General features: G+C 54.1%; 2 protein-coding genes across 3 annotated transcripts in view; one reads left to right on the forward strand and one right to left on the reverse strand.

The window, feature by feature from the left end:
* EPHX1 (epoxide hydrolase 1) overlaps nucleotides 1-8,707 on the forward strand; it is a 36,389-nt gene extending 27,682 nt beyond the window's left edge. Inside the window, exons 4-9 of the mRNA XM_032137228.3 lie at nucleotides 1,770-1,997; nucleotides 2,310-2,439; nucleotides 2,916-3,124; nucleotides 5,459-5,567; nucleotides 7,595-7,720; nucleotides 8,135-8,707. Of these exons, the coding sequence (XP_031993119.1) occupies nucleotides 1,770-1,997; nucleotides 2,310-2,439; nucleotides 2,916-3,124; nucleotides 5,459-5,567; nucleotides 7,595-7,720; nucleotides 8,135-8,336 (1,004 nt within the window). The 3' untranslated portion in view covers nucleotides 8,337-8,707. The remainder of the gene's footprint in view (nucleotides 1-1,769; nucleotides 1,998-2,309; nucleotides 2,440-2,915; nucleotides 3,125-5,458; nucleotides 5,568-7,594; nucleotides 7,721-8,134) is intronic.
* A 375-nt stretch (nucleotides 8,708-9,082) lies between these two features.
* Nucleotides 9,083-12,422, reverse strand: part of TMEM63A (transmembrane protein 63A) — a 36,652-nt gene continuing 33,312 nt past the window's right edge. Inside the window, exons 21-24 of one of the 2 annotated variants that reach the window (XM_058430912.1) lie at nucleotides 11,819-11,934; nucleotides 11,414-11,476; nucleotides 9,989-10,168; nucleotides 9,083-9,887 (exon numbers count right to left, since the gene is read on the reverse strand). In XM_058430912.1, the coding sequence (XP_058286895.1) occupies nucleotides 9,995-10,168; nucleotides 11,414-11,476; nucleotides 11,819-11,934 (353 nt within the window). In that variant the 3' untranslated portion in view covers nucleotides 9,083-9,887; nucleotides 9,989-9,994. Of the gene's footprint in view, nucleotides 9,888-9,988; nucleotides 10,169-11,413; nucleotides 11,935-12,422 lie in introns of those variants that run through there. The other variant, XM_032137225.2, reaches the window with a different exon arrangement.

A 12,422-nucleotide genomic window follows, 5' to 3' on the forward strand; every position in this document is an offset into this window, starting at 1 on the left:
TGGGCACTTACAAATCTGTTAAAAGGGTAGGACCCGTATTAAGTGTTCTCGCCGTATAATAAAAAGTGTAAACACTAAGGAAATCAGACTATGGACTTTATAGTTAATAATATCTCAGTCTGGTTCATTAATTGTAATAAATGTACCATGCTAACATAAAATATTAACAATGGAGGAAACCCGGTGGGTGTGAGGTATATGGGAGTTTTCTGGACACTCTGCAGTTTTTCAGCAATCTAAAACTGTTCCAAAATAAAGTTTAGACAGACAACATCATATTTTCTTTAGAGAGTGGGATTACATGTGAGTCTTCCCCCTTGGGCTTATCTGTGTTTTCTAAGTTTTCTACAGTAAACATGTATTATTTGTATAATATATTAACAAGAGAACATTAGCTAGACCATGCTGACTGCACTAGCCCTGGTGGCAGAGGGTTCCAGGCATGGCAGCCGCCCTCACTGTGAATGCCGTAAGGCCCCAGGTGCTGTCCAGGGCACTGGCCTGGGAAGGGGCTGCCTTCTTTTGATATGCAGAGGCCCCAAGTCAGTCCAGAGGAGACTAGAATCCGTTCACCTGCCCTTGGCTATGATGATGTTTCCATCATTGCACTTAAAAAAAAAAAAAACTTCCACTTTATTTTATTTTAATTTTTTGAGATGGAGTCTTGCTCTGTTGCCCAGGCTGGAGTGTGGTGGTGTGATCTCGGCTCAGTGCAACATCTGCTTCCCAAGTTCAAGCGATTCTCTTGCCTCAGCCTCCCGAGTAGCTGGAATTGCAGGCGCCTGCCACCATGCCCGGGTAATTTTTTTGTATTTTTAGTAGAGACGGGGTTTCACCATGTTGGCCAGGCTGGTCTCGAGCTCCTGACCTTAGGTGATCCACCCGCCTCAGCCTCCCAAAGTGCTGGGATTACAGGCGTGAGCCACCATACCAGGCCCAAAAATCCTCCACTTTAAAGAAAATGTCATTTGGTAATCAGAAAAAGGTAACATTTTGTCAATTGTATGAAAAAAGTTATGCATTTAATACCTGTTCATTGTAGAAAAATTGGAAAGTACATAAAACTCAAAGAGAAATTAAAAGCACTGGAATCTACTGCTCAGGGAGATCTGCTTTTTACATTCTTGGAGTTTATCCTCCCAGACTTTTAAAATTCACCAATACATGGTATAACTACAGTATAAGCATAGATGACTTTTTACAAAAACTGGGTCACACAATGGATATGACTTGATCATTTGCTTTTACCTCCCAGCAACATCTTCTGATCTATTTTCTATGTTAAATAAATATACATCTACCCTGTCAGTTTAGATGACTGTATTGGACTCCAGTATACTGTCAAACTATACTTGATTAATCCTGTATTGCTGGATGCGTGGGGCTTTCTCCCTACCCTCCAGATTTTAAATTATTGAACAAGTATTTACGGAGGCCTGCTGTGAGCCAGGAGCTGTCCTGAGCCCTGGAAACCCAGCAGTGGCTGTACAGACCTGGCCCAGCTGTCGGGGGCACCTCTAAGGAAACTGGGAGGCAATAATCGTAGCTCCCTTGCAGGGAGGTTGTGAAGGCTGAGTGAGGACATCTGTGCACCTGGAGCGCAGTGTGAGTGTGAAACCAGTGTCAGCCATTATTACTGTCAATACCATGGTGGGGGGCGGGGGCACTAAGGGTGGCAGGACTCAATATCCAGGCTCTGGGGGGTGCCAGAGCCTGACCGCGCAGGGTCTTCTCTCTCCCTCCACCCTGACTGTGCTCTGTCCCCCCAGGGCTGGACATCCACTTCATCCACGTGAAGCCCCCCCAGCTGCCCGCAGGCCGCACCCCGAAGCCCTTGCTGATGGTACACGGCTGGCCTGGCTCTTTCTACGAGTTTTATAAGATCATCCCACTCCTGACTGACCCCAAGAACCATGGCCTGAGCGATGAGCACGTTTTTGAAGTCATCTGCCCTTCCATCCCTGGCTATGGCTTCTCAGAGGCATCCTCCAAGAAGGGTACGGGGCTGCTAGAGGCTCCATAACTGCCCCGTCCTCGCCAAGGGTGGGCCAGGTGTTCCCACCAGGCTCTCCTTCCGGGGGGGGTTGAGCAGGGAGTTGGCCCGAGGAAGCTGGGAAAGGAGGGGCCTGAGAGGCCGGCCCCAGACACACCGCCCTCCGGGGCTGGAGATGCCACCCCTTCTTGCCTCTGTGAGCTTTTCTCACCTCCACGTGGGGGTGGGCGGGCCTGAGAAATTTCACAGAACACTCAGAGGGCCCAATGACTCCTGTGACTGCCTGTGACTCCATGCCTTTCCCCATCACCGCCAGGGTTCAACTCGTTGGCCACCGCCAGGATCTTTTACAAGCTGATGCTGCGGCTGGGCTTCCAGGAATTCTACATTCAAGGAGGGGACTGGGGGTCCCTGATCTGCACTAATATGGCCCAGCTGGTGCCCAGGTGAGGTCACTGTCGGGGTGGTGTGTGTGTGTGTGTGTGTGTGTGTGTCCTCTAAGATGTGGACCTCTGTGCAAGGTGGGCCAAGGCCCCCCCAGGGGAGAGGAGGGAGTGTGACCTGTCACTCAGCAGTGCCTGAGGCCTGTTGACTTGGATTCTCCTGTCTGTAACCCAGGGTTGCAGCTCTGGGCCAGGTTCCCAGGCAGAGAAGGCCTGTGATAGGAGGGGAAGGTCAGGCATTAGACCTCTCCGCTGGACCAAGCTCTGGGACAGCCCTGAGCAGAACTCCCCAGAAACTGTATTTTTCCCCCCCAACCTCCCTCCTCCAACTCCCCTGGTCTCCCCAGTGAGGCCGGTGCTGAAAGAGGCTGGCTCTGTGCTCGCTCCTCAGCCCTGAGGCCTGTTCCTCCGCCATCTCTCCTCTCCCCCTCTCCATGACACCAGCCCAGCCTCACCCCGGCCCCTCTCTCTGCCTTCAGCCACGTGAAAGGCCTGCACTTGAACATGGCTTTGATTTTAAACAACTTCTCCACCCTGACCCTCCTCCTGGGACGGCGCTTTGGGAGGTTTCTTGGCCTCACTGAGAGGGATGTGGAGCTGCTGTACCCCGTCAAGGAGAAGGTCTTCTACAGCCTGATGAGGGAGAGCGGCTACATGCACATCCAGTGCACCAAGCCCGACACTGTGGGTGAGTGTGCTCAGGGGTCCTCGCCCACTGCCGGCTCCACTGGGGTGGGGAGACACCCGCGGGGTAACCTCCCCACCCCACCCCAACGCTGCCCACAGAAGGAAGCCTCTTGTAAGGACCTCCCAGCTCTTTAGATCTTTAAACTGCATTTTCCCATAGAATCAAGAGGATGGACCCTCAGCAGATTCCCAGGCCAATTTAGCAACTCTGTTTAGCCGAGTCAGTATTCATAGGGGCTTTTCACCCCTGATCTCCCACCCCTGAGTCTATATCCTACACTGAGAAGCAGAGGGATGGAGGGGGTGAGGTAGGAGGAATCCTGGGAGTGGGCAGCTCTGGGGCTGCAGGGGAGAGGGGAGAGGCCCTGGGGCCTTGGGGAAGAGGTCCCCAGGCAGTGAGGGAGGGCCCAGCAACCACGTCGGCCACCAGGGTCCTGTTAAAGGGCAATACTTTTTCAAAAAGGTAAATTTATAAAGGAACCAGTAAAATTTTGAAAAGAAACAATTCAAAGACAAGAACACTGAAATTAATTTGCTAACAGACACAAAATTTGTCAACATCCACAGAGTAGTATCAATTAAATCTCCATGGGACAAAATTCATTTGCCTCTATGAATGAGAGTCATTCGCATTACCCTCAGTTCTCTACAATTCACAGAACTGTAAAGTAGCTCAATGACAAGGAAAGATGGGACCCCTGTAGCATCACGTCAGTCCGGAAGATCTGCTAGGTAACTCCCTAGATCTTGTCCAGAAGACACCCAGGAATTGTCTTCCCCATTTTGAAGTTATTCATAGTTTTCATGGCAATCCCATGCCCACACACACGAGGCAGCTCATAATCATAATATTGGCACTTTATAAAATCAGCATTTTTCTCTGATTATAAAGTACATGTTCATTGTCAAAAAGCTTAAAAATGCAAAAAGTACAAAACATTAAAGACAATCTGGTATAACCTCTTCTCCCTCCCCACATCCCCTCTCCTTCAAAAGAACTTGTGAACATTTTGGTGAGAATTTTCACAAGTGAAGTACGTCCATATCACCAACACGGCCCCAACACTCCAGATGCCCCTCGGGGTTCTCTCCCAGGTACCATGCTCTGACCTCTGACTGAGATGGTTTTGGTTGTGCCTGTTTAAGTCCTTCTATGAATAGAATCACAGAGTATGTACCCTTGAGTCTGGCTTCTTTTGCTCAATATCATGTTTGTGAGATTCATCTATGCCGTTGTTCCAGTTTGTTTTTTGTTTTTTGTTTTTCCCCCGAGACCAAGTCTCACTCTGTTGCCCAGGCTAGAGTGCAGTGGTGCGATCTCGGCTCACTGCAACCTCCGCCTCCCGGGTTCCAGCAATTCTCCTGCCTCAGCCTCCCAAGTAGCTGGGATTATAGGCACCTGCCACCATGCCCAGCTAATGTTTTGTATTTTTAGTAGAGACGGGGGTTTTACCGTGTTGGCCAGGCTGGTCTTGAACTCCTGACCTCAGGTGATCCACCCGCCTCGGCCTCCTAAAGTGCTGGGATTACAGGTGTGAGCCACCACACCCGGCCTGTCCCAGCCTTTTTGTTTTTTTTGTTTTTTGAAACGGAGTCTTGCTCTGTTGCCCAGGCTAGAGTGCAGTGGCACGATCTCGGCTCACTGCAACCTCCACCTCCCGGGTTCAAGCAATTCTCCTGCCTCAGCCTCCCAAGTAGCTGGGATTACAGGCATGCACCACCATGCCCAGCTAATTTTTTTGTATTTTTAATAGAGATGGGGTTTCACCATGTTAGCCAGGATAGTCTTGAACTCCTTACCTCAGGTGATCCACCTGCCTCGGCCTCCCAAAGGGCTGGGATTACAGGCATGAGCCAATGCCCCCAGCCTGTTCCAGCCATTTTTAGTGACTGTACAGTATTTTGCCTTATGAGTATATCAATATTTATTTGTAACTGATCCCCTATTTTAGACTTTTTTAGGTGGCTTCTCATTTTTCATGAATCAGAGCACATAGACTGAAAAACCCCACCTTTTTAAAAACAGCACTTCTCATTGGGACCCCACCAAATGCAGGGGCATAGGCCCTTCAGTTTGAAGGAAGCTGAGCAGGCAGTGTGCGAGGCCCCGGGAGAGAGTGGGAAGGTATCGTCCCTGTTTATCAGATGAGGATACCGAGGCAGAGTTAAGGAAGCGAGGCATGTGAGCACCCAGGAGTTAAGGCAGGCCTGTGCTCGAACGTGGCTTCCTGCCCACATCCCCGCCCTCTGCGGCCAGTGCCACACATCACACCTGAAGCTCCAGCTCTCTGGCCCCCAGGCCTGAGTCTCTCCCTTGCTCCCTGCTCCCCGCCAGGCTCTGCTCTGAATGACTCTCCTGTGGGTCTGGCTGCCTATATTCTAGAGAAGTTTTCCACCTGGACCAATACGGAATTCCGATACCTGGAGGATGGAGGCCTGGAAAGGTGAGGCCCTGGTTTGTCCCTGCAGTCATGACCCTGGTCCCAGCAGCCAACCTCCTCACCCTCTTCATCCCCTTGTCTGGTTGCTCTGCATGGGGCACTCAGCAAATTCTATTGTTGGCTTTCTTACGAATCCTCAACCCGTGACCAACGTAGCTGCATTTTTTGGGTGAGGCGGCCTGGTGAGTTGTTCCCAGCCTCACAGTGCACGGTCAGGACTAGGAGGCAGGCTCACCTGCTTGTGCTCCTTTTGCTGAACAGGCCCCTCTAGGGATTAGGGAGCCCACAGGGCAGCAGGCACCACGTTATTGTCAAGAGCATCTGGGCTTTTCCTCCTGATTCCCTGGAGAGCCTGGCATCAGGTCACATGACTGCGTGTTCCAGGAGTGTGGTCGCAGAAAGACAGGAGGCTGTTACGTCTCTCAGAGCCTTAGAGGCTGTATCCTCTACATGCCTGACTCCCAGCTCTGTGGCCTGACTCAGGCTTTACCAAGGTCAGCTGTGACCCACCCTTTCCAGGGCCCATCCCTTTATTCCTTCAGTGACACACAGAGGACCAGATAGTGCTGGGGATGGGAAAGACAGTAAAATGAGACTGAATCCTGCCTTGGGGGTAGGGACTCTGTCTTGGCCATGCTTTAGCCCCATCACCTAGAACAATGCCGGGTGAACAGTGGGAGAGCCCAGCACATAGATGCTGAATGAATGCGCAAAGGACTGTGAGAGTCCAGTGGGAGGAGGATTCTCTTTGTCTAAGTGGCAGAGAGGGGAAATGACCAGGAGAATGTATCTGATTTGGGCCTTGGAGGATGAGTAGGAGTTTGCTGGATGGAGGAGAGAAATTTAGGCAAAGAGAAAAGCAATAAAAACGCAAGGAAAGGGTGCTTGGAAAGGGTGGCTTGTCCAGAGGCTGAAGCAGGTACACTGGGGCCAGATCACAAGCAAACTCATTCCTGCAGGCAGGTCCTCGCCTCCTCCAAGAGCCTCAGCAGGGCCTTCGTCTGGGATCTGTTTCCCCTGCCCTACATTCAGCAGGACACAGGGGTCGATGGAGCTCCTGCAGGACCACCTTGGCAAGGGGTCTGGCCTGCTCCTTGCACACGGATACCTGGAGCCAGATGTGAGGCCCCACCAGACTATCCCACTAGGCCACTCCTGCAGCTCTGGCCCCGGGTTACAGGGAGCACCAAAGCCCTAAGCAGGAGGCAGACAGGATCGGATCTGTGTTCCAGAAAGAATAGGAACACACTAGGGTGGAAATGGTGGTCGTGGTCGTTTTCAAGCTGCGGGCAGAGCCGAAAGGGAGATGGAAGCACTTGGCCAACTTGCAGAAATCCAGTTCACAGAGGTGACGTGTGTACTGGAACTAGTTTTTATTGACCAATTTTCATTTTGCCACCAAAATCACATTGAAAAGGCTGTTCCCTTTATCTCTGTCCCTGCTCCCTGCTGCTGTTGCTAGAAATTCAGGGTTTGAGTGAGGAAGGTAGGGTTGGGAGCGCCTGCCCTGGGGAGAGTGGAAGGTCAGGTGGGGGCTGTGGAGTGTCCATCCTGGACCCAAGCTGCCTAGGTTTGGATTCTCCACTTAATAAGTAAAATGGAGATAATAGTACCTATGTCCCATAGGCTGTTGAGAGGAAAACATGAATTAAAAGAAGGTAAGGAGCTTAGAACATGCTGCCTGCTATGTGGTCACCACAGTAGCTGGTGCCCTGAGCAGTTTCACGGTGCAGGGGTTGAGGGGAGGGAGGAGAGGTCAGTGGCAGGAGAGAGGGGACAGGTGTGTAGAGGCAAGGTGGGTGGGGGGACGACCTTGGGGTGATAAGAGACACTTCAACTAAATCCATGCACTCCAGTCTGGTGCCCTGGGTGCAGCCTGCCTGTGACACGAGGATGCCACACACCTTGCATGAGGTCTGAGGAGGGAAGCCGCATGGGCAAGGCCTGGCATTTGTAGGACTTTCTGGCTGCCCTTTGTCACACAACTACATCTGGCACTGAGAGTGGGGCTTTGTGTTCTGCGTTCCCAGGAAGTTCTCCCTGGACGACCTGCTGACCAACGTCATGCTCTACTGGACAACAGGAACCATCGTCTCCTCCCAGCGCTTCTACAAGGAGAACCTGGGACAGGGCTGGATGACCCAGAAGCATGAGCGGTGAGCCTGGCTGAGCCCCAGCGGCCCTTGGATGGGAACACTAAAGGTTGAGGTGTTTGGAGAAAGCCCTGATGGAGGGACCACATGCCTGGCTCCCGGGCAGCCTCAGTACCGCTCCCCAGTCTAGGATGCTGGTCTGGAGTGGCACTGATGGTTCTGGGATTTCCAAGTCTCACATGGAGACCCTCAAAGGTGGGGATGTAGAGGCTGTCCCATGCCCCTGCCTGGGTGGCCCTCCAGAAAAGAGAGGGCCCTTAGGGGAGGGCGGTTGAGACCCTGGATTTGTGCTTTTCTTTATGGCTCCTTGTGGGTGGGCCAGCTGATCTCACCCCCAGGTGCTTGAACCCCCTGTTGTGCAGGACAGAGGGGCACAGGGCCACAGCCTCACCCTTCTGTTGGCTCTTTCACTTCCAGGATGAAGGTCTACGTGCCCACTGGCTTCTCTGCCTTCCCTTCTGAGCTACTGCACGCGCCTGAAAAGTGGGTGAGGTTCAAGTACCCAAAGCTCATCTCCTATTCCTACATGGTTCGTGGGGGCCACTTTGCGGCCTTGGAGGAGCCGGAGCTGCTCGCCCAGGACATCCGCAAGTTCCTGTCCCTGCTGGAGCGGCAGTGACCCACCCCTCTCCCCCAGCCCACCTCCCCCACAAGTGCCCTCCAGGCTTTTCTTGGGGAAAATACCCCTTTTCTGAGGAATGAGTTTGCCTCCGTCCCCTGCCCATGCTGGGAGCCCACGCTCATCCCCTCACCCCTCCAAGCTCACTCCCCAACCCCCAACTCCATGTGGTAAGCAACATGGCCTTGGTGATAAATGACTTGACTTCTAACAGCGGCTGGAACCCAGTGACATGAGCATGCGCTCATCCCACATGGGGCCCCCTGTCCAAGCAGAGCTGGCCGGCCCCTCCTTGCTGGCAGAGGCATGGGAGGACTGCTGGGGATGAGGCCACTGGCCAGGGCTAGGCTGCACCAGACCAATGGCACCGCCCCCACCCCTCCCAGCGCAGGGGCAGCTTGGAGCAGAGGCAGCACTGGCCGCCACTGCGGGGGCAAGTCAGCGTCAAGAGGGTCCCTGAGTGAGAAGGCCCAGAAAGCCCAGGCCAGCAGACAGGCACAGGCAGGGCCTGCAGAGGTGCCAAGGCCCCGGCCCAGTTGTGCTGGAAGGAGCCTGGACCTGCTCTTCTGCACCCCCGTCCTGCCCCAACTGCACAGGCTTGTGCCTTGGTGCCCCCTGGAGGCAGCAGGGAGGAGGCTTCTCAGGGAGAAGTCTTGAGTTGCATGGACTCCCCAGAATCCCCAGGAGGGAGAAGAGGGACAGCCCCTCCTTCCTGCCAGAGCCACAGCTCAAGGGCAATGGGATGGCCCTGCACCCAGCCCAGGTACCCCTTCCTCTGTGCCGACCATGCTGTCCTTTGGCTCCAAGGAGGCCCTGAGCACTGCCCATCCCACACCTTGGAGGGAGCAGACGGAGGGTGGTGAATACTGCACAGAGCCTGCCTGGAGGTGCAGACTCATGCACTCAGCCCTGAAGAGGTGGGAGAGGCTGGATCTTAACTGGTCCAATGGGCATATTATGAGTGGTCCCTGTCCCTGCCTGCTATGGGGTAACCCTGGCCCAGCCAGTGTCCCTGACAACATGATACAAAACCACAGAACTCTAGTGGGATACAGAGATGTGTCCACAGCTGGCAGGAGCACTGGCCACCTCCCAACCTGCTCCCCAAAGCTCACTCCTGGGTGCAGCCTGGAGGGGCTGCCGGGCTGGGGAGGAGCTGGACGCCAGCCGGACCTCAGACCTGGACTGCAGCGTCTCTTTGGTTATCGGCTGTGTGTGTGCTCAGAAGGGAGGAGGCCTTCCCCTTGTTACATCTCTCTCTCTCCATATATTCTCCCGGACTCATCAGTTTGGGGGGCAAAAAGTCCACCACATGGTCTTGGCGACAAACCACTGGGGATGTCACCCCAGCTGCAGAGCTGGAAGCTTGTGCCGGAGAGGAAACTGGGCGAGCAAGGGAGGGTCGAGGCCTGCCTGTGCTCCCCTCACCACTGCTGGGACCAGAAAAGATGGGCACCTGATGGCTCAGCTGGGCAGTCCCAACACATTCCCACTCAGCCAAGGGCCTGAGCCCCAGGCCATTCTGGTTGTGTCTTTTCAGAGCAGTGAGACCTAAAACAGATGGGAAGAAGTCATGAACTTGGGAGTCAGGCCACTTCACCTGTCTTCTCACCCCACAGGCTCCCCTGAGCCTGGCCCAGCCAGCAGCTCACCCGGCCTCAGGCCTCCTGGGGGGCAGCAGCCACACTGCCCGTGGCGCTCTGCACCAAGCACTGTCCAGGGATAGTCCCACTGATGTTGTGGATGGCACCATAGGTCTGCTGCTGCTGCTGCTGCGGAGACAGTGCTGTCCTCTCCGAGGCCAAGCCGTTCAGAATCCGAGGCACGTAGGGCTGTCAGCAAATGGATTCATGCTTGGCTTGGGGCAGGCATGAGATTCCACACTGCATCCCTCCCCTCCTGCCCTCTCAACAGGACATAGACAGTGGCCATAAAGGACATAGGAAGAAATAGCAACATCAATTTAGGACATTAAGACCTAAAATATGCTACCTGTGGAATTTCCTAGCAGCCAGGGCAAAAGAGAAAGCAGTTACACAGTTCTCATGATCACAGAAGGAAGCACAGGAGAGCAGTTTCTCAGAGGAAACTAAACTTCCTGGCCCTGGATCCTAGGAGGATTTCTCACTTTGTAGAAGAAGCAAGTCTACCTATATAGGGGGGCTTAGAACGCTGCCTGGGACCCTGGGATGCTCAACATATGTGTGAGTCTCATTTCCTCCCAATCCCAGGCTCCAGGCAAGAGCCCTGCCATACTCCTCCCGAGACCCTGGCTGTGAGGGCTTGACATCATCCACCTGTCCTGTGTGTTCCCTGCCTGGCCAGCATAGCCACAGGTGTGTCTCTGGGTAATGAGTCCTTCTGAGGCCCTCCCTCTTTTGGAACTTGTCCAAGGACAGACACCGATAAGAGAGCCTGACACCTGGGAGGCAGCCACCAGAAAGAACCCTGCAGATGAGGTCGGCTCTGTTCTGGCCCCGGCTGTCAGGAAGGCTGGTGGCCACAGCTCTGGAACCCTGGGGCTCTGCTTTCCCTTCCCAGCCCCACCCTAGGAGCAGGACCCTGGAGGCTGCGTGCAGAGAGAACTAGGAAGGCAGGGAGCCCTGTGTCTCTCTACTACGGGGTCTTCCTCTGAAGCAGGTGCAATGTTCATTTCTTGAATTCAAAGGGAAGTCTGTCTGACACCCTCTTGGAGCCTAGTGGAGGACCTCACACAGGCAGGTGCATCGTTGATGACAAACCGTTGTCAAACCCTAGCGCCTTAGCATGTGCCTTCACTAAAGCCCCAAACTCACCAGGCATTAAATATGCAGAGAAGTAAAGAGAGCAGGGAACTGAAACCAAGGGGGATGGCCATGAATGGAGACAAGACTCTATCTCCTCAACAGTTTCAAATGTGCAGGTTAAAATACCCAGGGGGACCGGGATTCCTTCTCTGCCATTAATTCACAAACCTGCCTGCCATGTGATCTTAGCAAGAGATGATCAAAGCACATTTGCCGGGGCCCATCTGGTTGGGACTGTTACAACCAAAGCAAAAAGGGCGACAAGCTCGGAGACTGAGGGGCACAGCTTACTGTGAACGGTGGGGGCATGTGGGCCTCTGCCTCACTTCCTTTGTCACTTGCAGGCTCTTCTGTCTGCAGATAACAGCAAAAACTTGCAATGATAAACAAAACTGATCTCTGTGAACGAACACCCTCCAAACACACAGACTATTAACACCCGGAATAATAGTACCAGCTGGCACCAAGCTCCCTGGCAGCCCGAGACGGGATGGGGTGGGGGAGTGGAGGGATGAGGGGAGGAAGGGAAGCTACACATGGCACCCAACCACCCACGCCTTTCCCACGGAGCAGCAGAATCTGGAGAAGGCTGCTGCTGTGTTGATACGGACAAGGGCGGGAGGGGTTGAGAGCGAGCCCGTCCCACCATCTGTGCCTCCCAGGGCTTGACCGGGCAGTGGGGTCGGGGGCCTTTACTTTGTAGTTCAGAGGGCTGAGGTGCTTGAAGCATCCAAAGCAGGTGTGAGCCAGGCAGACCAGGATGGTGAGCAGCACCACCAGGAAGGTGAACAGAGTGGCGGGGGCCTTCATACCTGAGGATAGAGGGTGGCTAGCCTTGGGGTGGGCGGGGAGGGGCCACCACCTACCCTCACCCTGCTGAGGAAGGGGCCACACCTGGTGTGGAAACTGCCCATGACTTCTCCCTCAGGCAGAAAATAAAGGTAAGGCCTGACCCCCCACCCCTCAACTCCAGCAGCAAGGATGGTGTCTTCACAGCCAGGAGCACACAGCGGGACCCACGGAATGGCTGGCATCATCCCTGGTCGGATTTCAGGCACTGGGATGCCAAGTCAATGGCAATTCTCCAGCCTCCTTGCTGGTCCGTTCCCTCCAGTCTCCAGTGCCCTGGGCTAGGTAGCATGGACCCTCCCACACCCCCAGTCTGAGTGAGGCAGACGTTGTCTTTCCCCCAGGAGTGTCAGTTTTCTCCCCTCCACGTCCCCACCTCTTCCATGCCAAGAGGTACAAGGAGCTGGGCCCAACCACCAGCCTCAAAGGGCAAATCTGGATCAGCTTCCCC

Source organism: Hylobates moloch, unplaced genomic scaffold (genome assembly GCF_009828535.3).
Source record: "Hylobates moloch isolate HMO894 unplaced genomic scaffold, HMol_V3 SCAFFOLD_18, whole genome shotgun sequence".
Classification (NCBI taxonomy): Eukaryota; Metazoa; Chordata; class Mammalia; order Primates; family Hylobatidae; genus Hylobates; species Hylobates moloch.